This window comes from Pelodiscus sinensis, chromosome 1 (assembly GCF_049634645.1).
Source record: "Pelodiscus sinensis isolate JC-2024 chromosome 1, ASM4963464v1, whole genome shotgun sequence".
Classification (NCBI taxonomy): Eukaryota; Metazoa; Chordata; order Testudines; family Trionychidae; genus Pelodiscus; species Pelodiscus sinensis.
Window position 1 is genome coordinate 60,252,336 of NC_134711.1, and position 25,132 is coordinate 60,277,467.

The following is a 25,132-nucleotide window of genomic DNA, read 5'->3' on the forward strand; positions in this document are numbered from 1 at the left end:
GGGGTAATGTAGTTGTACGGAGTTGCAAATGAAGCCTGGGATTTGAATTTCCCGGGCTTCATTTGCATAAAGCCGGCCGGCGCAATTTTTAAATGCCGGCTAGTTCGGACCCCGTGCCGCGCGGCTACACGCGGCACGGACTAGCTAGTTCAGATTAGGCTTCCTAATCCGAACTAGCTGTACACCTCGTTCCACTTCCTAATCCGAACTAGCTAGTCTGTGCCGTGTGTAGCCGCGCGGCACGGGGTCCGAACTAGCCGGCATTTAAAAATGGTGCCGGCCAGCTTTATGCAAATGAAGCCCGGGAAATTCAAATCCCGGGCTTCATTTGCAACTCCGTACGACTACATTACCCCCCCTAGTTCGAAGTAGGAGGGTAGTGTAGACATACCCTCTGGGATTAAAATGTTCCTTGGTGGGGTCAGGTGTCCAGTGTAGGGCTTCATCAGCCAAGGGAGTGGAGGGTAGGCTGAGTCCCCCACGATGCACATGGGCATGTCCACGTCCCCAACCCTGATAGTATAGTCGGGGAAAAAAGTGCCTGCGTGCATCTTCTTGAACAGGCTATAGTTCCTGAAGATGCAGACAGCGTGCACCTTCCCTGACCACCCAACGTTGATGTCCATGAGGGCCTGCAGCACCATAGAAAAGTACACCTTATGGTTCAGATAATCCAATGCCTGGTGGTCAAGGGCCCGGAGGGGGAGGTGGGTGCTGTCAATGGCCCCCCAGCAGTTGGGGAAGCCCATGGAAGCAAAGTTGCTGAAAATGGGGTCCATGTCACCCAGGATGACGACTCTACATAGCAGGATAATGTTGATGGCCTGCCCCACCTGTAGAAGGAGACAAAGAGAATCACACGATTGCCAGGGCCCTTGAGAGTTCCCCGAGCCCAACCCCCTTTCCCACACACCAGGACCAGCCCCCAACCTACCCCATCCCCCAGCAGGGCTTTGTGAAGTTGGGACTGGAAAGCCCACTAGGGAAGGAGCTTCCTCCACCCCCACCCGCCATCCTAGGGATGCTCATTCCAGTAGTTCACCACCTTCCTGGGACAATAGCACAAGAGAGTCATACCTGCATAAGCACGACCACGACAGAGTGGTAGCTGTGCAGCGTGGCAAGCTTCCACATTGTGATGCTGACCCACTTCTGGAGAGGGATGGCGAGTCTCATGTGGGTGTCCTGTCACTGGAGGGCAGGGACGAGCCACTCACACAGCTCAAGGAAGGTGTCCTTCCGCACGTGGAAGTTCTGGAGCTACTGCTGGTCGTCCCACTGCTCCATGACAATGTGGTCCCACCAGTCGGAACTGGTGTCCCGCCACAAGAAGCAACGGTGCATGGTGTGCAGGGGATGGTGGGAGAGGCTGTGTTGCATGAGCAGCATGTGGAGAGAGATGAGGAGGTGCCCTGCAGAAAGCGGTGGGTCCTTTCCCTGCAATGTCACTAGGGCAACCTGCAGTAATTGCACCAGGAGGCCCAAGAGTCCGTAACTGCTTTGCAGCAGGTCCAGCTCCATGGCAGAAATACTGTGGTGTCTGCAAGGACAACCAGAGCGCACAGTGAGAAAAGTTTGCTGTCCCTCAAAGAGGTAGGCAAAGTAGGAGCCTGAGACACGACTGTACAGGGGGGGCCCCTTTAAGCACAAGCCTCAGCTAGCCTCAGGCAGCAGCTCCAGGAAGTGACTGCTGTCCTGATGCCCTGCCCGAAGTGCTTCTGGGTGCTTAAATGCAAATGAAGCTCCAATCAGTATGGATACGCTATTTTGAAACAGCACATCTACACTAAAAATGCCCACTGAAATAGCACAGAGCTATTTCAAAATCAGCTATTTCAGAATGTTTATTCCTAAATTGCTTATTTCAAAATAGGTGCGCAGTGTAGACATAGCCTAATGTGCCACAGGAGTGCTCATTGTTTTAAAGTTTCAGAGTAACACATGTAGATGATATAAGCTTTCTTGGGCACAACCCACTTCTTCAGATAACATCTACATGTTTTGTTAGTTTTTAAGGTGCTGCTAGACTATTAGTTATTTTTTAAGCTTTTCCAGTTACAGACTAATTCGGCTACCCCTCTGAAGCACATTAGCACAGTTAGTCCTTGGAGACATTTACATAATAGATAATGATAAACAATATTTTCAGCCAATATTCTTAGTGGAAAATTGAAGAAAACATGCCTAATTTACATCCAAGGCTTTTAGTCAAATATTCTCATTTCAAGGGAATGTGGAAATCATCTCCTTAAAGAAAAAAGTCATATGCTCCAATTATGTTCTTTATGGGAATTTGCAGAAGCACTCCTCTGACATGAGCCCACTTCCATTACCTTTCCACATGAGGGAGCTATGATACATGAAATGTATGTGGAAGAATATGAACATGAACTTGACAACTGTGCTGTGGTTCCACAAAAAATATTTCACAGATACTAGATCTTGCAGTATTCTGAAAACACTAGCTACTGTTACACAGACATCGTCAGTTCAGCTACAGCCCTGAATTTAGGCTGGGTAACAATAAGGCTTAACAGCAGTGGAAATGTTGTGGCTGAGAGACAGAGTCTAATGTAAGCAGTGCTTTGTTGGGAATTAACTACCCCTTATAACACTGCAATGTTTGGGTTGTACATATCAGGCTAGTGCATGACAGAAAAAAAAGCCAAAGCTGAGAGCAATGTAAACAGCATAGAAGGTGAAAAGCTAATTAGATAGTGATTCTTTCAGTTCTATGATCAATTGTAAAACTCTCTGTGGAGAGGGACACATTACATTATGAAGTACCTCTGACTATGCCTAACTCCCAGCTCACCATTGTGGTGCACTGAATGCAGGAGCATGGGAGACAGTTATTTTCTCCTTGTGTCCTCCATGTGCTTTTTAGCATCCCCTAATAGCAGGAAGACAAGGTACTGGAGAAGTAGCTTTTTCTTCTCCACTCCCTCTGCCTAATAGGTAAGCCCATACATCCTTAGGCCAGAGATCAGTCAAAGGATTAGCTCAGACAGGGTATGTCTACACTTGCACCCTCTTTTGAGAGAGGGATGCAAATGCAGCTGAGCAAAATTGCAAATTAAGTGCGGATTTGAATTTCCCGTGCTTCATTTGCATAATCGCATCTGGGTGCTATTTTGAAAAAAGAAGCGCTGTCTAGACATGGTTATTTCAAAAGAAAACCCTTCTTCTGAAATACCTGGTAAACCTCATTGTAGGAGGAATAAGGGTTTTCAGAAGAAGGGTTTTCTTTTGAAATAACCATGTCTAGACAGCATTTTTTTTTTCAAAACAGCGCTATTTAGAAATAGCACCATAATGCAAATATGCAAATGAATCGCGGGATATTTAAACCCTGGCTTCATTTGCAATTTCAAAAGTCTACATTTGCATCCTTCTCTCGAAAGAGGGTGCAAGTGTAGACATACCCATACTGACTAGAACAAAGATGGTGTAGCTGTGCCTACCATTTACAGCAGTGCATTTTTTTAGCCTGATAGGCTAAGGCTGCATGCATGCGCTCTCTCCTACACTGCATCCCACAATAATGAATAATCACAACATGCAGATATTCCTGCTAAAATAAATTATGTTGATATTGAAAGTATAATGATTGGGCTTCATAATTAATATCCCATTGTTATAAATGAGGATGGTTTACAACCCTCTAACTACTGTGGCAAAAAACAACAGTGCTACACTGGGTCACATTAAGAAAGCTTTTTTCACAATTACAGGAGACAGGATGCTGAGAGTCTGCAGAATCTAAGGCAATGTCTACACTGGAAAGGTTTGGCAACAAAAGTACTGTCAACATGCAAAAGTTGCCAAAAGTGAAAACACGTCAAACCAGTTTTTCTGCCTCCCATTGTCATGGTCACATTACTAGCACCCTGTCAACAGATAGAGCAAAACAATGGGGATAAGCATCCTACACTGCAGTGTTGTGGGAAGGCAGAGCTGATCCCCGCAGTTCTTGGGATTTCCTTATAGCTCTGTGAACTATCCATGCTAAAGAACGTAAAGAAGCACAGTAGTCTCTCCAGCTCTCCCCCTGCCACTGTGTTCCTAGGGTAGAAGCATTCCAATTATTTGTTCTTTGTTTGTTCCCCAAATGAAGTAGCTCACTCAGCTGTCAGATACTTCCTGGAGCTTTGAAAGGGGATGGCAGCAAAGATCACAAAATACTGAGCAGAGCCATCAAGACAGGCATTGTGGGATACTGGCAGAAGCCTGTTCTCTTGACAAAATGAAACAAAATGAACAGCAGAGTCCACAGTGACTCTTTGTCGACAATAAAGGGAGGGGGAAAGACTAATGTCTCTTGCAGGGGTGGAAATTTTTTGACACCAAAACTGGGTGTTTTTCCCAACAAAAGTCACACTGCAGGGTAAACACTCTTACTGTTTTGTCACCAAATGATAGTTTTTGGCAACAAAACGTGCCAGTATGGATAAGCTCTGAATCTTTTCTGAGGTCTTTAAGTGGAAAAGAATCAGTCAGCCTATAAAGCAGGAGTTTGACTCCCTACCTAAGCTGTCTAGGCAAATTCCTGAAACCTTTATTCATGCAAGTGCTTGAAATGGAGTCAGATAATGGTAGCATGATGAAGCCTTTAATTAGCTACATAGTTATTAATGATTTCTTTTAAAATATATCATTTTAATGCACTGATGTTGCTTTAAGAAAATAGGGGCTTTTCTCATTATAATTTAATCTAACCTTTAATGTTTACATCCCAGATCCAAAAGCATCACAACGTTGAGAGGACTGCTAAGTAGAAGAAGTTTTTCATTTTCAGTGGCAAACCAAGGAAACAAACAAACAAAGCAAATGGAAAATGTAAAACCAATAGCTATTATTAGAACTCTAATTACCTGTTCATCAGAGATTTGAATTACTGCAAACATGGCCCATTAGGCTCATTTGGAAGAGCTCAAAAACTCACTGTTTTCCCATTAGGCTTAGTTTGAAAAGCTAAACCAGGAAAATTCCCTGTGCCTCTATGTACAATCTAGTTGTTAGAAAATAAGGCGAGCTAAAGAGCCAAAACAAGGCTTGAACATTTTAAGTGCTTGCTTGTCTACTAATTTTTATAGTATCAAAATACAAATTACAATATTGAAGTTCCAAAGACACACAGCATGAATTGAGGAGGCGTGGGCCACCACAGAATGCAAAATGCAGTTGTGAACACAATTACTTGTACATTTCAATTCTTTTCAAATGGCAAGGTTGCCTCAGTCTGTTGTTAAGTGGGGAGGAATTATTCAGAAACCATTCCACTCTGTAATTACTAATGGGGAAGTGAATAGAAGTGCTGTACAAAAAAGGAATAATATACTTAAATACATGGAAAGTGGTGTGAATATCTTATGCTTTATATTATGTCATTAGTCCTATTAGTGCCATTTAAAATGACTTACCAAAATTAACCAAGGAAACATTAAACTGCACATTAAAAAAGAAAAACTAAATATCAGCGTACCAATTATTATGCTAAATTCGTATTTTCCTCATATAAAAAAAACTTAAAACAAATTACAATATGTATCTTTTATTTTAAAACAAACTTAATTGTTGTAAGAAGTACCAGCTTGACAAACCTGGAGGCTGAAATCTTACATCCTTAGCCTTTTCTGAGGAGGTCCTTTTTGTGTTAAGAACTACTCTCTACTACACTAAAACCACATTCACTTTATATGCAGTAGATTATTCAATACATCCGAAGGAAAATAATTGCCATTAATTTCAGTTGGAACTCTAGTCCTAGAAGGCTTTGTGTCCCATTAGCAATCTCCTGAATCAGTCAGTCCTCACAGTAAGTGTACGTGAACCAGTGTCCCCTGTAAGCTGTGTGCTTGTGTGACTACTCAAGAGAGATTTAAGTACCGCCCAGCTGATTAGCAGAGTGGCCACAGCTCTTTTGTTTCTACCGGTGGTGTGCACATGAAAAAATTATTCCTCAGATGGATGGAAAAGTTTAGATGGAACGTTGCATGACACTGGCCAATCAGGCGACAGCTCATGCCAAGGCATCTAGGCCTAACTGAAAACTGACAAATGCATCCCTGTAAACCAGTCTGTGTTAATATTGTAAAAATAGGTATTAGATTTATAAATATGTGTTTAGTGTTTAGACTTTATGAGTTGCTACAGGCATTAATTTCACTTGCAATATCCCATGTAAAAAGGTAATATTTAAGTGTTTGTTCTGTAATTGTGAGAGTCATCAAACAGGATAGAAGCATTATCAAGTGTGACATACTGATTTACCACAAGAGATATCATCTCCTGCCCAACAAAAGAATGCTTAGGCACTAGGCAAATCATTGTGGAATATCAATGGAGAAAAGACTTTGCTGATTGCCCACCCAACACCCATGAAAAAGAAATCTGTGCAAGCACTCATCTCATCATCTTGAGTTCTGGGGAAAGAGAATAAAAATCCTTGTCAAGAATTATATGGATGCTGCTTAAAATCTGAAGCACGAAGGTTTCCAAGCTTAAGAAAGGGATCCCCAACTAACTGTGTAGCCTGGGTTAGCCCTGAAGGACTTATAAAGCTTGCACATTTATACAGCTTACATATTGCAGTCGCTACTATTATCTTCTGGAGCTTAAAATTCTAACTCTCGTGTATCAGTGTTTACCTGCTTTAATATTGTAAATAACTCGCATCTTTTTTTCTAATTAACAAATTATTAGTTAATATATCAGAGGGTTGGCTTCATACATTATCTTTGGTAAAGAATCTAATACAAGAATGGTCATCCTGGATGAGACCAAAGATCCACAGATTTTCTGGCAGTGGCTGTGGCTTACCAGGGCTGGGTGGCAAGATAGTCTGGAATACCTAAGGAGGCTGTCTGTGATGCTATATTAAGGCTGTTATAGCACTTGAGGAGTTTACACTTGCTACTTGGTTGGTGAAATCTAAGTATAAAACTCACAGCCTGTTTGGGGTTTGTGCCCTGCTTCTGTACAGTCTGCACTGGAGCTGGTACTTACACTCACAAGCTGGCTCCAGATAGTTGGGCACTGGTGTAGTTGGCAGGATTCACATGTCACAAGTCAACTGGATTCATAGATCAAAACCCAACGCTGTTAAATTTAAATGGAAGTCAATGGCAAAATTCTCATTGATTTCAAGGGGGTCAGGATGTCATCCCTAGCACCTGCATTATTTATATACATAATGTACAACATCTGTCCCACTCCTTGAAAGAACAGGAAATCTTGCTGGCTTTAAATCTTAAACAGAGTTTACTGAAATAATCTCACTTGCAAGAAAATACAATTTTATTTTATACAAATGGTCATCTTATCCGTGACAGACATTAAACAAATTCTCTTAACACCATATTTAGACTATTATCATATTTGCAATAACCCTCAAATGTTTTTTTGTTTCAATCTAAGCTTTGGTCTTTCATTTAGAGACTATGTCCAATAGTAAGATGATTGAATATAATTTTAAAGCATAATTAATTATTTCAGTCTCCTTTTCAGGCTAAGTACAATTAGTGTTTGGTTTTGTTACTTAAGATGTGTTACATTCTTCATAACACAGAGAATATTGGGGGGATATTCCAGGAAGAGCAATCTGTTATATAGCGTCTATTTTTGTTAGTAATGCAGGAGAGCAAATATTGTAACAATTCATTAGGACATGTGAATGAAAAAGAGAAGTGAAGATTTCAAGCAGGCAAAAACCAAAGTGCAATGCTGTTTTTCTTTTTTATATTTATATTCATGCGGTACTGTGGGAACTGCTGTCTGCTTAAACACATCCTTGCTTTACCATACAGATGTGTCTGTTTATTCTAGTAATTAAAAATCCCCAATATCTGTTGGAGTAGGTTAGTTAATTCTAAATGTTTAAATGAAACTCAAGAGCACAGCATACAAGGTGGGTGCGTCTAGACTGGCAAGATTTTGCGCAAAATCTTGCCGCCTGTCTACACTGGCTGAAAGTATTTGTGCAAGAACACTGACTTTGTACTGTACAAAATCAGTGGTTCTTGCGCAAATACTTTGATGCTCCCACTTAGGAATAAGCCCTCTTGTGCAAGTATTCTTGCGCAAGAGGGCCAGTGTACACAGGCAAGTTAATTTCTTGCGGAAGAAAGCCCAATGGCTAAAATGGCCATCAGAGCTTTCTTGCGCAAGAGAGCATCCACACTGGCACGGATGCTTTTGTGCAAAAGATGTCTTTTGCACAAAAGCATCCATGCCAGTGTGGACGCTCTCTTGCGCAAATACTTTTAACAGAAAAACTTTTCCGTTAAAAGTATTTACGCAAAATCATGCCAGTCTAGACGTAGCCAGTCTGTATCAAGCATTCTACTTCTGCAGTACCCTACTTTATTTGTAGTACAAATCCAGTAGTGTGTTTTGCTACAATATTCAATAATACTTTCCCATAACATTCTCCTTTCAAAGATCTAAACATGTGTTACCAATATTAATTTGGAGTCACAGCGCCACTGTTGAGAAGGCAAATTTACTATCCCAATTTGAGAAAATTGGGACAGAAGGATATTAAGAGCCAGATTTGACACTTTAGTAATAGTTATTCCAGATTTACAGTGGTATAATTTAAAACAGAATCTGGTGTTAGTTCAAGGTGAAATCCAGATCCCATCAAAGTCAACCTGTGGCAGAGATGGAACTAGAACTCAGTATCCAGAACTCCTACTACTGTGCCTGAATCTGAAGGGCTTCCTTCCTTTTGCCTTCCATTCTTCTGTCACGACCATAAAAATAGCATAATCAAAAAGTTCTAACTATTCCTAACAAACTAAATTCCATGCATATCTTTGTGTAAAGGTAGATAATCGAACAAGTAAGATAATCTTCTCTGGCCCATTTCAGACAAAGAACAACCACGAGAAACTGTCAGTTTTACCTAAAAGTTAGTTAATCAAAGAATTTCCCTGGTTCAGCTGCAAAGGCAAATTTTGCTACAGCGCATTGGACAGATGGCTTTTTCTGCTTGCAGATATGTGAGTGTAGATCAAATGTTAATCTGTTGAAGTATATGAAGTTATACAAGTTTTACACCATGTAAGTGAAGGCAGAATCAATCCTACTTTGTTTATAGCCGTGAGCCAAACTAGTGCTTGTTCCTTAGAGAATTTTACAAATGCACACACAAATACACTCTCTTTCTAATATATTGGAACAATCATATTAAGTTTATCAAATACTATACAATGTGTAGAAAAATAGTAATCTGGAGTGTTTTCTTTGTCAAATTAATGTATGGGGAGCTGTACGGGGACACCGAGGAGTAATCTTTATTATTAAAGGTTAAAATATGAAAATGCCACATTCAAGGAAAACTGGAACCTGATCCAGTTTCTTTTTAAATCAGCGGGTATTTTGCACTGACTACACTGGGAGTAGGATAGGTTACAAAGACAGTTTTAAATAACATGGAGACTTTTTAAAGGTAGCAATAGTGCTAAATTAAAAGGCTGCCTTCAAAGTCCTATAGCTTTAAAAACAGCTTTTCTATAATATCCTGCTGCTGCCTCAAATGCTCCTTTCCCATATTCATATCTGGTATTAGAGAGGTCACAATAACATAAAAGCCTAAATTCTGTGGGGACTTGCACTCTGTGATTGAAGTATTTGCAGTGGGATTGCATGCAGTGTAAATCAGTGGAGAATTTAGTCCAGACTTGAGCTCACTGACTCCCTGAAACATCTTAAAAGAAGATTACATGTAATAACACACAATCCCTTCGCAATCCTTGAGGAAAAAAAAAGGGGGGGTTGGGCCAGCTTAGTCCGGTTGCTTGGGAGTTCCAGCAAAATTCAGGAACCAAACTTTATCTCTGCAGCTCACAAAGAGCTCTGACTCCTGGCTTTGGCATGCTCCCTGGTCTGCCATCGAACATGCACACATGCATCTCTCTATGTCCATATATGGAAGGTGGCTCCCACTGCTGACACACTAGCAATTGAACTAAGCATACTGAATTAACCAGCAATCATCCTGACACATAGGAGAGAGATCTCCAGAGGCAGACTGTGAATTTTGTATCTTCACAGACAATTGCTCTTTAAGTAGAACACATGTATCTACTTCTGTTTTAACAGACACATTCATGGGCTTTGTCTTCCTTATGCTAGAAAATATTGTATCAATTTTCCGTGTATTTCTGGTAGTCGTATTGTAAATGATAGTGTAGGCATGGCTCAGCTATTTTTTTAATACCACATCATGAAGACCTAGCCTGACCAGATGAATCATTGCTGGAAAACTGGTATAAAATGTTTTAGCACATTCATCCATGATGGTCGGCTCCCTCCAAAATACATGTATCCAGACCCTCTGTGCAGTCTCACTTCTATCTAAGAGCTAAGTGTGAGTAGTAGCTAGGTGATATAATTTCTGTATTGTCTAGGTTACAAAATCATTTCTGAGGCAGACTTTGCATTTACAGCTTGATTTTAGTCATTTTCCTGTGAAAGAGCTTAGTGCAAAAAGATGAGGGATGTAAAATCCTGGTTAAAAAATTAACCCATTGAATATAATGTTTAACCAGTTAACCATGATCCCATTGCAGGGGGCTACTCCAGCCTGACTTGGCTGGAACAGCGTTCCCCTCCCTCAGTGCGGCTATCCCAGCCAGATTGGAGTGCCCCCACGCATAGTGCAGTTGTCCCAGCCAGGCTGGAGCAACCCCCTGCCGGTTAACAGGTTACCCTGCTAAGCATGCAGGTAAGGAGTATGCTTACCAGGTAACCACTTAACCCTTTAGATCCCTAAATCGGGAATGATCGAGGATAAAAAGGCTTTTGGCAGCCATGAGGCATGGTTGACAATATAAAGAATTGACTTTCTGAATAAAAGACAGCACTTGAGTGATTATGCCAGTTTTCCGGCTAATCCCTTATGTGGCAGGCATCCTCTACTATAGTGAATTTGGCCTGTCATCCTGTGACGCAGCATGTCTTTGGCCAAACAGATGGACATAGCTAAAAGTAGTGAGCATCAAGTGTGTGGAGAAAAATTGGAGCTAGGTGGCACCTAATTGCTTCTGTGTCTCTTATTGAAGGGATATAGTTTGTAGCTCAAACTCAGAACTAAATTAGTTTCTAAAAAGTAAAAAACAGCTTTCACTGCACTGAAAGGGATGTTTTAGCTAGACTCCCTCAGGACTGACAATATACAGGAAGTCTGGGTAAAGGTAACTCACTGGTAGGGGAACAAAGGGAGACATAACAAAGGTACTGAAAATAATTAATGGCACAGAGAAGGAAAAGAAGCATTAGAACATCCATACTGGGACAGACCAGAAATCCATCTTGCCCAGAATCCTGTCTTTCAACAGTGGCCAATGCCAGGTGCCCCACAAGGAATGAACAGAACAGGTAATCATCAAGTGATCCTTCCCCTGTCACCCATTCCCAGCTTTTCACAAACAGAGGCCACGGACACCATTCCTACCCATCCTGGCTAATAACCACTGATGGACCTATACTTGGTGGCTACGTCTAGACTACATCCCTTTTTCGTAAAAGGGATGTAAATTAGACGTATCGCAATTGCTAATGAAGCGGAGATTTAAATCTCCCCCACTTCATTAGCATAAAAATGGCTGCCACTTTTTTTCTGCACGGAGCTTCGTCGGAAAAAAGCGCCAGTCTAGACGCTGATCTTGCGGAAAATAAAGCCTTTTCCGAAAGATGCCTTATCCCTTATTTCATAGAAGGATAAGGGATCTTTCGGAAAAGGCTTTATTTTCCGCAAGATCAGCGTCTAGACTGGTGCTTTTTTCCGGCAAAGTTCCGTGCCGAAAAAAAGTGGCAGCCATTTTTATGCTAATGAAGTGGGGGAGATTTAAATCCCTGCTTCATTAGCAATTACGATACGTCTAATTTACATCCCTTTTACGAAAAAGGGATGTAGTCTAGACGTAGCCTCTGAATTTATGTAGTTCTTTTTCGAGTCCTGTTAAAATCTTGTTTTTCACAACATCCTCTGGAAAGGTGTTCCACAGATTTTGTGTTGTGTGAAGAAATATTTCCTTTTGTTTGTTTTAAATCTGCTACCTATTAATTTCATTTGGTGACCCCTAGTTTATGTGTTATGGGAGCAAGTAAATAACTTCCTTTCTTACTTTCTCTGTGCTGGTCATGATTTAATAGACCTCTATCATATCCCTCCTCAATTTCCTCTTTTCTTATTTGGCAGCCGTTTCAAACCCCTAATCATTTTTGTTGCCCTTTTCTGAATTTTTTTCAATGCCAAGATATCCTTTTTGAGATGAGGTGACCATAGCTGCATGCAGTATTCAAGATGTGGGCATACCATGGATTTATATAGAGTCAATAAGATATCCCGTCTTATTCTCTATCCCCTTTATAATTATTCCTTACATTTTGTTTGCTTTTTGGACTGCTGCTGCACATTGAGTGGATGTTTTCAGAGAACTATCCATAGTGACTCCAAGATCTCTCTCTTGAGTGGTAACAGCTAATTTAAACCCTATCATTTTGCACATATACAGGCAGTCCCTGGGTTACGTACAAGATAGGGACTGTAGGTTTGTTCTTAAGTTGAATCTGTATGTAAGTCGGAACTGGCATCCAGATTCAGCCGCTGCTGAAACTGACCAGCAGCTGACTACAGGAAGCCCGAGGCAGAGTTGCTCTGCCCCGGGCTTCCTGGAATCAGCTGCTGATCAGTTTCAACAGGCTGAATCTGGACGCCAGTTCCGACTTACATACAGATTCAACTTAAGAACCCCAGGCGTCCCCAAGTCAGCTGCTGCTGAAACTGATCAGCGGCTGATTCCAGGAAGCCCGGGGCAGAGCAACTCTGCCTCGAGCTTCCTGTAGTCAGCCGATGGTAAGTTTCAACAGCGGCTGACTTGGGGACGCCTAGGGCAGAGCAGCTGGGGTGCTGCTGGGTTGCTCCAGTAGCACCGCTCCTCGGTGCTACTGGACCAACCCAGCAGCACCCCAGCTGCTCTGCCCCAGGCGTCCCCAAGTCAGCCGCTGCTGAAACTGACCAGCAGCGGCTGAATCAGGATGCCTGGGGCAGAGCAGCTGGGGTGCTGCTGGGTTGGTCCAGTAGCGTCCAGAGAGGCGCTGCGGAACCAACCGGCAGTGCCCCAGCTGCTCTACCACAGGCGTCCAGAGAAAAGCCTGGTCTGCTGGGGGGGGGGAGCCCCCCAGCAGACCAGGGAGACGGGGAGCAAAGCCTCGGGGGACGCCAGCAGCGGGACAGCCGCGGCGCATCTGGGCTGTCCCGCTGTCCGTGTCCTCCGCGGCTTTGCTCCGTGTCTCCCTGGTCTGCTGGGGGAGGGGTTACCACCCCAGCAGACCAGGGAGACGCGGAGCAGCTTTTCTCACCCCGGAGGACGCGTGCAGCAGGACCGCAGCGCATCTGGGCATCCCGCCGCTCCCGTCCTCTGGGGCGAGAAAAGCCCCGTTCGTCACTGCGGATCCGACATAAGTCGGATCCACGTAACTCGGGGACTGCCTGTAGTTGGAATTATGTTTTCCAATATGTGATACTTTGTATTTATCAGCCTTAAAATTCATCTTCCAATTTGTTGTCCAGCCATTAGTTATGAAAGATCCTTTTGAAAGCTCTTCACAGTCTGATTTGGATTTAACAATCTTGAGCAGTTTAGCATTATCTGCAAATTTTGCCATCTCACTGTTTATCCCAATCTCCAGATCATTTATGAATATGTTGAACAGGATCAGTCCCAGTACATACCTCTGCGGAAATCACTAATTACCTTTCTCCATTCTGAAAATTGACCATTTATTCCTACTCTTTGTTTTCTGCCTTTTAACAAGTTATAGTCCATGATAGGACCTTTTCTCTTATCCCATGACCGCTCACTTTGCTTAAGAGCCTTTAGAGAGGATTCTGGCCTGGGAGAGGTATGTAGGAGCAGGTGCACGATCTGGGATGGAGTTGTAATGGGGAGGGGAGAGAAAGTGCAGAAAGTTTGGGTGGTGACCTGGGACAGGAGACTGGGACTGGAGTGCAGGGTCCAGGAGGAGGTATGGGTGCAGGAGAGGATTCTGAGAGGGAGAGTTATAGGAGAGGGTACAGGACCTGGGATAGAGTTGGAGTGCAAAATGGGGTGAGCGTCAGAGGTCTGGAGGCTCTGACCTAGAGGCACTTACCTGAGCAACTTCCAGAGAGCAGCACTGTCTGGTAAGCTTCCCTGCCTGCCAACAGTCTCAAATCATTCAAAGCAGCTGGCTGTTCCACATGGAGAATGGGGGAAACCATGGCATGCTGGCCCCACCCCCAGCAAAATCTCTTCACTCCTATTGGCTGGAAACCAGCCAATGGGAATTAAGAAATTATGCTATACTGCCTCTGCCTCTAACAAAATCTTTCAATTCCCATTGGCTGGTTTCTGGCCAATAAGAGCTGAGATTTTTTGCTGGGGCAGTGTGTGAAGCCTCTAACCTTATCCCGCAATGCAGAGAGCCAAATGGAGTAGCCAGCCGCTTTGAGCAGGACTGCTCCATTCTGCAGGGGCAGGCTGAATTAAAAGGCCTGACAAGCTGGATTCGGCCCAGGCTATTTCTTGCCACCTCTGATTTAGTTTTTCTGGAATGACCTTATAGTCATTGAGTGTTCCTTTAGCCTCTTGATTGTCCAGTGACCCTACTGGTTGTTTAGCAGGCTTCCTTCTTTTGATGTAATAAAAAATGCTATTACTTTTTAAATTTTTGACTAGCTGTTCTTCAAATTCCTTTTTGGCCTTCCTAATTATATTTTTACACTTCATTTAATAGAGTTTATGCTCTTTTCTATTTTTGTCACTATTCATATCGCATTTCAAGAAAGATGTGGAAAAATTGGAGAGGGTCCAGAGAAGAGCAACGAGAATGATTAAAGGTCTAGAGAACATGACCTATGAGGGAAGGCTGAAGGAATTGGGTTTGTTTAGTTTAGAAAAGAGAAGATTGAGGGGGGACATGATAGCAGTTTTCAGGTATCTGAAAGGGTGTCATAAGGAGGAGGGAGAAAACTTGTTCATCTTGGCCTCTGAGGATAGAACAAGAAGCAATGGGCTTAAACTGCAGCAAGGGAGGTTTAGGTTGGACATTAGGAAAAAGTTCCTAACTGTCAGGGTGGTTAAACACTGGGATAAATTGCCCAGGGAGGTTGTGGAATCCCCGTCTCTGGAGATATTTAAGAATAGGTTAGATAAATGTCTATCAGAAATGGTCTAGACAGTATTTGGTCCTGCCATGAGGGCAGGGGACTGGACTTGATGGCCTCTCGAGGTCCCTTCCAGTCCTAGTATTCTATGATTCTATTATTTAACTTCCATTTTTTAAACAATGCCTTTTTCTCTCTCACTGCTCCTTTTACTTGGTTGTTTAGCCACAGCGGCACTTAATTGGTTCTCTTAGGCTACGTCTACACTGGCCCCTCTTCCGGAAGGGGCATGTAAATTTCATGAGTCGTCGTAGGGAAATCCGTGGGGGATTTAAATATCCCCCGCGGCATTTAAATAAAAATGTCCGCCGCTTTTTTCCGGCTTTTAAAAAAGCCGGAAAAGAGCGTCTAGACTGGCCCCGATCCTCCGGAAAAAGCGCCCTTTTCCGGAGGCTCTTCAAAGTAGGAATAAGAGCCTCCGGAAAAGGGCGCTGTTTCCGGAGGATCGGGGCCCAGTCTAGACGCTCTTTTCCAGCTTTTTTAAAAGCCGGAAAAAAGCGGCGGACATTTTTATTTAAATGCCGCGGGGGATATTTAAATCCCCTGCGGATTTCCCTACGACGACTCATGAAATTTACATGCCCCTTCCGGAAAAGAGGCCAGTGTAGACGTAGCCTTACTGTGTTTTTTTAATTTGGGTGCAAACATTTAAGTTGAATTATGATGTCTTTGAAAAGTTTCCAGGGTGATAACGTTAAAATCTTTTATTGGACCAACTTCGCTCATCTGAAGAAGTGGGCTATGCCCATGAAAGCTCATGATACCATTTTCATGTTTTGTTAGTCTATAAAGTGCTACCAGACCATTTGATGTTTTTTAAGTTTATGTTAGTGAGTGAGACAAGTTTTCAAGCTTACACGGCTGTTCTTCATATACTCTGAAGAACTAGGGCCCAGCTTTCAAGAAAATGCTGCTTCCAGGGTTTGTACCAATAACCTAAAATTGTACCCGTCCTGTAGAATGTAGCCTTCTTGTAAGAGTTACTGAGAGTGAACCAAGTATCAGTCCCCAAAAACCTTCAGCTATGAAGACCAGAACTGTCCCAACAGTGGTAGAGCAGGGGATATGAGGTATCTTCAGAATCCATGGACACCAGTGATGTCAACAGAGAACATACTCCAGTTTGAACTCTGGGGGTGCGTCTAGACTGGCAAGATTTTGCTTTTGCGCAAAAACTTGACAGCTGTCTACACTGGCCGCTTGAATTTGTGCAAGAGCACTGACATTCTAATGTAAGAATTCATTGCTTCTTGCGCAAATACTTTGACACTCCTGCTCACGAATAAGCCCTCTTGCACAAGAATACTTGCGCAAGAGGGCCAGTGTAGACAGGCACCTTAATTTTTTGTGCAAGAAAGCCCGATGGCTAAAATGGCCATCGGAGCTTTCTTGCGCAAAAGCGTGTTTATACTGGGCACAGATGTTTTTGCGCAAAAGCATCTGTGCCAATCTAGACGCTCTTTTGAGGAAATACTTTTAATGGAAAAACTTTTCCATTAAAAGTATTTCCGCAAAATCATGCCAGTCTAGATGCAGCCTGGGTGTTTTTTATTTCTGGGCCAGCGGCATACTCTGGTGCCAGACATTCTTCCTATTGTTTAGATCTTTGGAGCAGGGAGATAGAATTTCTTCTAACATTACTAAAAATAATTCAGTTTTTTCCCTCTCTCCTTTGTAGAAGCTAGGGCCCAATACCCTTAATCTTCTGCAGTGAGGTTCCCACCATAGGCATTAACTCTGTGGGTGCTCTGGAGCTCAAGCACTCACCAAAAAATAGGAGGTGCTTGTTACACCTTGGTTCGGTGATGTGGTGGAAGCCTCAAGGGTTAAAGCCGATTACCCAGAGAAAACTACTGGATGATAGTGTAAAACAAATGATCTTTATTAAGTGGAATGATTCTTTTATCAAAACCAACAATTAGAAAATGGTCTTTTTAACTAACAATTGCCCACTGCTTTTACAGGGTAGAAAACTTGAACACAACTCTACCTAACTGATTACAATTCCTAGATTACAATTTACTTATATTAAATCACTATTCCTAATTCGCTTAACACAGCGCAGCATACAAACGAAAAATACAAAAAACAAAGCTAAAATAATAACAATAAAAAAGGCCACTTACAGCTAATCCTTCCAATGTTACTTTAGGACAGCTGGCAGAGTTAGTCATTGATTTTTGCTGTTACAGGTTAACAACTCCTGGGTTTTTCTTCTAACACTTGTACCTAGACTAAAACATAACACTATCACACAGCACAAAATTACACTATCTATACAATGCAACTTGCTTATACCTTACAAGATTACAAGATATGATTAATACAACTTAAGTACTGACTAAGCTAACAATTGATAGATTTAAGTAATACTTACAAATTCAGCAATAACAACACGAAGACACACAAAAACTTGGAGCATGCTCAGGACTAGCGCACCCCTAGCTTTGACTTGAAGGGTGGGGAAGGCAGCCTCAGGGTGATCAATCCTTCAGCTGGGCAAAAAAACCACGTGCCTTCAATACACGGAACCTCCATCTAACAAAGGGGTTGAGGGTCTTTTATAACATAACCTGATATCCGATACCTTATTAGGGTCAGTTCCCTGGCCGGGCCTGATAGGCTGGTAATGAGGTAACGTGAAATACTGCCCTATAGGATTTTTCATGATGCCTGCCTGATGGCCCCGTGGACAATGCTGGGCATGGTCAGTGTGCATGGCAGTCGCGTCTTATCTCCCTATGCCTACCTCCCTGCCTTCAAGGGCTGGTCAAGAGAGTTTTATTTATCTCTTGCAGCTGTGTTCTATTTTTTCATGCTCACCTCCCTGTTCTATGATGCCTACAAGGCCAAATCCCGTTTTACAGAAAGCTGCATTGTGCTTCCCATGCTTCTCTGAGTATCTCACAGTCTGGGTTTTCTGTGAGGGGCCTTGTGTGGCAGGATGGGCTATACACGAAGGCCATGGACAGAAAAAGCCTGCTTTACAACAGTGCTCAGCACCTTCTGGGACATATTAATGTTTGGTGGGCTCAGGCTCCCAGGCTATCGCTCTGCCCCAAGATACCACCTGGTCTTTTCCCCTTCTCTCTTCCACTGTTCTGCCACCCTTGCCCTCTTCCCTCTGAGGCTTTGCCTGCCAATCACTGGGGAAGGGGATTGGAAAAAGAGCACCTAGAGGCAAAAACAAAAGTCAGCACCTGTGTTTCCCAGCCCCTTTATTTAAAAAAAGTTGAGTATTTTTCTAATCTGTCAAATAACAATTTATGTTACTGTATATCACAGAGGGATAACTGGGTTAGTCTGGAACTTAAAAAAATTAGCAGTCCTGTAACACCTTTGAGACAACATATATGTGGATCATGAGCTTTTGTGGGCACAACCAACTTCAGATGAGTGGAGCAAAAAGGAGTGGAAAGCTCATGATTATATATATATTGTTTGTTTCTAAGGTGCTACAGGACTACTCTTTTATTAAATGTTAATATATATGTTTGATCTGAGTTGGTCAATAGAAGTGCTTTCCCTCCCATTTCCAATTTTTCTAATGGAGTGATGTGGCTCTTGTTGTCAATAAGCCCTATCAGAAAGGCAACAGACTCAACCAAGGTTATGGAAAACGTTAACGACAAAGGAAATTAAACCGTTTTCATGCAACCTGCAATTTTTCTTGGGCTCCTCTTTGCCCATCAGCTCTTCGTGCGGTAGAACGAGTAGGACGCAGGGCGCGACCGCTATGGAAAAGGGAGAAGAAGAAGAAACAATGCTCTGCTAAGCCTGTAACAGGCTAGTAAACGTGACCCCCAAACTAAACGGTCTCTTCCCAGCCTGCCCACCTTCCTCCCCCCTTCTCCATATGGTTCCGCCGCCACGGCAGCGGCTGCAGTGCGTGTGGATTTAACTTTCCAAGCCAGGCTCAAGGGCTTTCCAACGCCTTATCTCCGCCTCACACCCCTTTCCCCGGCGCACACCCGCTCACCATATGCTCTCGGGAGAGGGGCGGGGAGAGGACAGCGGCTGGAGCAGCTGATCCCTGCCAGCCAAAGCCCAAGCGGCCTCCGGGGCTGGGCTGCTCCACGGGAGGGAGCCGGGCAGCCTAGCTTGCTGGGGCCTCTCCCCTGGCCTCCATTGGGGGGCTGGGAAGGCGTGGCGGCTGCGGTTGGCCGCCAGAGGCTTCGCTCTGCGCCGAGAGCTGGGCGCTGGCTCGCCTGGGGTGGGGGGGGGAGCTTGTGAGCCAGCCCGCCCATTGCCGGCGGGGTGGGCGGAGGCGCAGTCCGGGTTCCTGCCCCAGGCCAGCAGCAGGGGGAGCGGGCGCCGAGCGGCGGCAGAGACACCGCCGAGGCGAGAACTTTGCACCCCCGCGGGGAGTTGCGGGGCTCGGGGCTGGCCACTCGCTGCTCTCCAGCCCGCGGCTGCCGAGGAGCCGGGCGTGAGGCGCTGCCCCCTCCCTTCGTGCGGCCCCTCCGGTGCGCGGAGACATGACAGCGGCGCGGGGCAGCTGCGGGACTCGGCGCTAGCCCTGTGCAAAGGGAGCGGGTCGTCCCTTCCCCCCGCCCCAGCGCTGCTTTGGCGCGTCGAGTTCCTCCCACCCCGCCGTGGCCCCGGGGCTGGGCTCGCCTTGCCGTGGCTGGCGGAGATGGTGCCCGCGCCAGGGTTAGTCTAGTCGCCACCTCCCACCCTTGCAGCTGCTGGTCTAGCGCGTGTGGGCGCCGCTCCCCTGGCCGGCTGCGAGGCGCTGCTGTATGCCCGTGTGACCCAACTTCCCAGCTCGCCGGAGAAACGCCGCCTGGATAATGTCCACACCGAGCAGATTCAAAAAGGACAAAGAGATCATAGCGGAGTATGAAAGTCAAGTGAAAGGTAAGTGGATGTCAATAGGAGCGGGGGAGATAAGCTCCCTCCTTTTCGCTGTCTGACACTGCTCCTAACTTGGGCTCCTCTCAAAACCCAGAGAGATCATCGTGGGTCGGGAGGAGAGATTAAAGGGCCGAGTTTCACTCTCACGAGTGGTATCACAGTCCATGCTGAGCAGAGGTATTCTGGAGCCACCATGCTCTCGGGGTGAGCAATGATCTCACACGCCCGGATTTTGCACTTCAAACAGCGGACTAATTGCTGAACTTAATTTCCCCGAGGAGTGTCATTTGAGAAGGGGGAGGCGGACGCCGCTCATGCAGCCCCTGTCTCATTTGTCTAAGGCTCTGTTTGAAGAAAGGGGGAGGATGTTTTAAAGCTGGAATGGTTATGAACTGTCTGGTTGAGATTACTCACCTTTCATTAATCAACGAGATTTGGTAGCCTTTTAAAGGCTGGCACTTAACCTGAAGAAAGACAATAATAAGCCTTTCCCCCTTCAAAACGCACATGGCTTTATTTCCCTAGGATTGCTTTGTATGTGGTGCTGTAGCTGCTTGATTAATAAATGGATCTCTTTGATATTGTAGTGTTTCACCTTCAACATTAGTTACATCCATGTACTTGTGCTCAGAGCAGTGTAACTGGAGTCTTGGGTTAGTTGCTAACATCCTTAGCCCTTCAACATTCAAAAGGAAAAGAAACCAGTCTTTTTGTTGTTAAAAACACATTTTGTAGAAACTGATCTTTTAATGACTTGGAGATGTGCACCTTTCTTGGTACATGTTGGTTCCTTTCCGTGGTGGCACAGTGGATGAAAACTTGTGCTCTTCAATGAAATGCCTGCATTACTCCAGTGAATATGTACTCTGTTGGATAGCTACAGACTTGTCTTAACAGCTCAAATTGGTACATATGTTTTTATCACTAACTGTACTATAAAGACAATATGTAAGCAAAACCTAGTTAGGGCCCTGATCCTACTATGTGATAATGCTGGGCAGAGCCTGTCCTCACATGGACCCTGACTGTGTTGGCACAGAGAGCCCCCATATATTCAGGATTGGGAACTGTGAATTTAAACAGGGCAGGAGAGAGGGTACCAAACACCCCATAACTCTTTATGAAATCTAATAGAATATTAGTAGTTAAATGGTCCTTCATATTGTATTTGATCCTGCATTGAGGTTGCAATGACTGTAATACCACAGATTCATTATTTTCACAGCAATCAACCTGATGGAATGAGAAACAGCATTCATTCTGTATCTAACATACAAAGATACTGTGCTTTGAGGGGAGGCGTCTTGTAAACTCCTCTTTCTGCTCACCCTACCTCCCTCTTATTATTAGCTAATTTCAGTAAAAACCAGGCTTAGGTAGTGAAAGTATCTGATTATAAAACATCTCCTTTGGCATTGCAGTACCCCTTTATAACTGCTATTACAGCACTAACCAATACATTTATATATCTCATATATTAGGCGTTTTGATTTGTTCACATTGCTCCTTTGTGGTGTCTCTGAATGTGTACAGTGGTTGTCTTGACACTGAAGTGATGAAACTCTTAGCAAAGCTGTTTAGCAAGATCCACTAGGACCTGTGGTTGTGTTTACAGCCTCTCTTCCAAAGACTTTTATAGCAATTTCATTCCAGATTATAAGGAGTCTGACTTCCTCATTCTGGCATCATTTTCTTTATGATCACTGAGTATTTGTGTAATGCCACAACAGACCTCCAAGGCCAGATAAGTATAACAGACACAAATTACAAACTAAGATCAGATCCTAACCTCCAGTATCATTGGTGTCTCATCACTGGGAGGGACTATAAAGAGATGCCCTAGTTAGACAGCAAGGTAACTTTTAGCTAGCTAGCTCGGTGCCACTTGTCTAGCATAATGTTTCAGCTCATGCTGGGGAAAAAGGTCTTGGCCCAAGAACTGCTTCCTCCAGTGATCATTGGTTAGTGTAATGGCCTTTAGTGAACTGTTACTATCAATATGAATTAAAGATGTCCTAGAAATATAGGAATTAGAGCAGTCCTGGAATATAGGCTGCACAAAACTGGTAAGTCTTGTCCCTTTTCCCACCAAGGTCCTGTGCTGAGTACAACTGATGTGCCCCATGTATCATTCTGGTCCCTAAATGTGCAGTATCAAAAGCCAGAACACTTCCTTTGACAACTCAACTGGGTTTACACAAATGCATACATTTTATGGCCAAATGTATCTGAATTTGTTATTGGAGCACATGGGCTTCTATTGTATATGACTAGTAAAGTGTGTTTGTGTGTGGTGGTGCCGCATATGGAAATGAGGAGTCAGTGTCCTATTTTACATATCTTGCTGTGCTCTTATTCCTTGAATAAGAGGCAGTTCTGTTAGGCTTTGTCTAGACTACATGCCTCTGTCGTCAGAGGCATGTAGATTAGACACATAGGCAAAGTCAAATGAAGCCGCGATTTAAATGATCGCGGCTTCATTTAAATTTCCATGGCTGCCGCGCTGAGCCGACAAACAGCTGATTAGCTGTTTGTCCGCTCAGCGCGCTAGTCTGGACGCTCCCCTGCCGACATCAAAGCCCTTTGTCGGCAGCCCTGGTATTCCTCGTGGGATGAGGTTTACCGGGGCTGCCGACAAAGGGCTTTGATGTCGGCAAGGGAGCGTCCAGACTAGCGCGCTGAGCGGACAAACAGCTGATCAGCTGTTTGTCGGCTCAGCGCAGCAGCCATGGAAATTTAAATGAAGCCGCGATTTAAATGATCGCGATTTAAATCGCGGCTTCATTTGACTTTGCCAAAACAACAAATCTACATGGCTCCATCGACGGAGCCATGTAGTTTAGACGTACCCTTAGATATTAATTGTGCCAGTTAGCTTCTAGTTTATGTGAGCTGAAAGTTATTACTTAGAGTATTTTCTAGTTATATGAGTAGACTTACTCATTTTATAGACACAGCAATTCATACAAGAACCTCAGAAAGCACAGTAAATAGGATTACAAGCTAATGGAAATATAAAGGATACATTTCATTCATGGGTGGAGCAGCTGAACATACCTCTCCGTTTCACCTGGTTCCTTGTCAAACCATGAGAAACTTTAGAGGGATAGTTGAGTTAGTCTGTAATAGGAAAAACTTAAAAAAACAACAAATAGTCTAGTTAGTAGCACCTTAAAGACTAACAAAACATGTATCATGTATCACAACCCACTTCTTCATATGACCTTGAACAGCTACTGATTTTAGTATGTTGTTAAAGACTGCTTTTGTCACCAGGAATAAAACTATAAAATTTGTGGAAAAATAAAATAATTTAAAATAATAATCTTAAACACTAACAAGTACAAGGCTACTAAATCTTTAGTACCTGATCTTGCAATTAAATCCACGTGGGTGGATCCTTGTACCCATGCTCAGCTTTGGGGATGTTCCATGCAAGTACAAGGGTTAGCCTGACTGGATCTGATTGAAAGGACAGGGCCTTAACTTGTAGAGAATAGTTGGAGCAAGGCCACTCAAATATAAATCTAAAATTCGGAGATGTGAGATCGTTAAGCATAGTGAACGATGTTGGTTGTACTGTAAGTTTACTGTTAATAATAGATATTTTTATTAAACTGATTGAATCACTTTCTAATTTAAGGAACCCCTATGCGGGCTATCAGGGTTTTGTTGATTTCAAATCCATTTTCAACAGTACTTAAGAATAAGCTTTAAACAATTAGTACAATAGCATGGGATATGTGCTTTTCATATCTCTTACTTGTTGGATAATTGAATGAAATGACTTGGGGGACCTCAAGAATTCATTTGTCCAGTTTCCCGTTTTGAGATTGGACCAGGTATACCTAGACCATCTCTGAAGGGTGTCTGTTTAACCTGCTCTTAAAAACTTCCATTTATCGGAGTTCTGCAACCTCCCTTTGTAAGTTATACCAGTACTTACCAAGCCTTATAGTTGTTTTTAATACCAAATCTACGTCTCTTTGCTATGGATTAAGCTGATTACTTCTTAGTGGAAGTGGAGAACAATTGATTACTCTCCTCTTTATAACAGCCCCTAATATATTTGAAGATTGCTATCAGGTCTCCTGAAATGTCTTTTTTTTTTCTTCAAGACTAACGTCCCTAGGTTTTTATTCAAGCTTTCCTCATAGGTCAGGTTTTCTAAACATTTTATCCTTTTTGTTGCTCCAGACACTCTCCAGTGTAGACACATCTTGCTTAAGGTGTGTCTTAAACTAGTAGTCATTGTTCTCTAGCTAAGGCATCACCAGTGCTGTGTTTAGGGGAAAATTACCTTGACTGTCTTACATGCAACACTTTTGATGATACACCCCAGAATATTAGCCTTTTTTGCAACCATGTTATGTTGCTGATTCTCATTCAATTTCTGATACACTGCAACCCCCAGATCCTTTTAATCACTACTACCACATAACCAGTTATTCCCCATTTTGTAGTTGAACATTTTTTTTTCATAGAATCATAGAAGATAAGGTTGGAAGGGACATCAGGAGGTCATATAGTCCAACTCTCTGCTCAAAACAGGACAAACCCCAACTAAATCAGCCAACCCAGGGCTTTGTCAAGCCGTTTTTAAGGATGGAAATTCTATCACCTCCCCATATAACCCGTTCCAGTGCTTCACCACTCTTCTAGTAAAATAGTTTTTCCTAATATCAGCCTACACTTTCCCCCACTGCAACTTGAGACATTGCTTCTTGTTCTGTCATCTGCCACCACTGAGAACAGCCTAGCTCCATCCTCTTTGGATCTCCCCTTCAGATAGTTGAATGCAACTATCATCTCCCCTCATTCTTCTCTTCTGCAGACTAAATGAGCCCAGTTCCCTCAGCATTTCTTCATAAGTCATGCACCTCGGCTCCATAATCATTTTTGTTGCTCTCTGCTGGATTCTTTCTAATTCACACACATCCTTTCTGTAGTAGGGGGGCCCAAAACTGGATGCAGTGAACCAGATGTGGCCTCACCAGTGCTGAATAGAATAATAATTTCTGCCTGCAATGCTCATGCTCATATAGCCCAATATGCTGT

General features: G+C 43.5%; 1 protein-coding gene and 1 long non-coding RNA gene across 3 annotated transcripts in view; one reads left to right on the top strand and one right to left on the bottom strand.

Annotated features, from left to right (window-relative positions):
- LOC106732506 (uncharacterized) overlaps window positions 1–19,381 on the bottom strand; it is a 51,526-nt gene extending 32,145 nt beyond the window's left edge. Inside the window, exon 1 of the long non-coding RNA XR_012904440.1 lies at window positions 19,197–19,381. This is a non-coding gene — a long non-coding RNA (uncharacterized LOC106732506). The remainder of the gene's footprint in view (window positions 1–19,196) is intronic.
- Window positions 19,381–25,132, top strand: part of SRGAP1 (SLIT-ROBO Rho GTPase activating protein 1) — a 219,985-nt gene continuing 214,233 nt past the window's right edge. Inside the window, exons 1-2 of one of the 2 annotated variants that reach the window (XM_075930928.1) lie at window positions 19,381–19,558; window positions 19,903–20,077. In XM_075930928.1, the coding sequence (XP_075787043.1) occupies window positions 20,011–20,077 (67 nt within the window). In that variant the 5' untranslated portion in view covers window positions 19,381–19,558; window positions 19,903–20,010. Of the gene's footprint in view, window positions 20,078–25,132 lie in introns of both variants that reach the window. The other variant, XM_006130209.3, reaches the window with a different exon arrangement.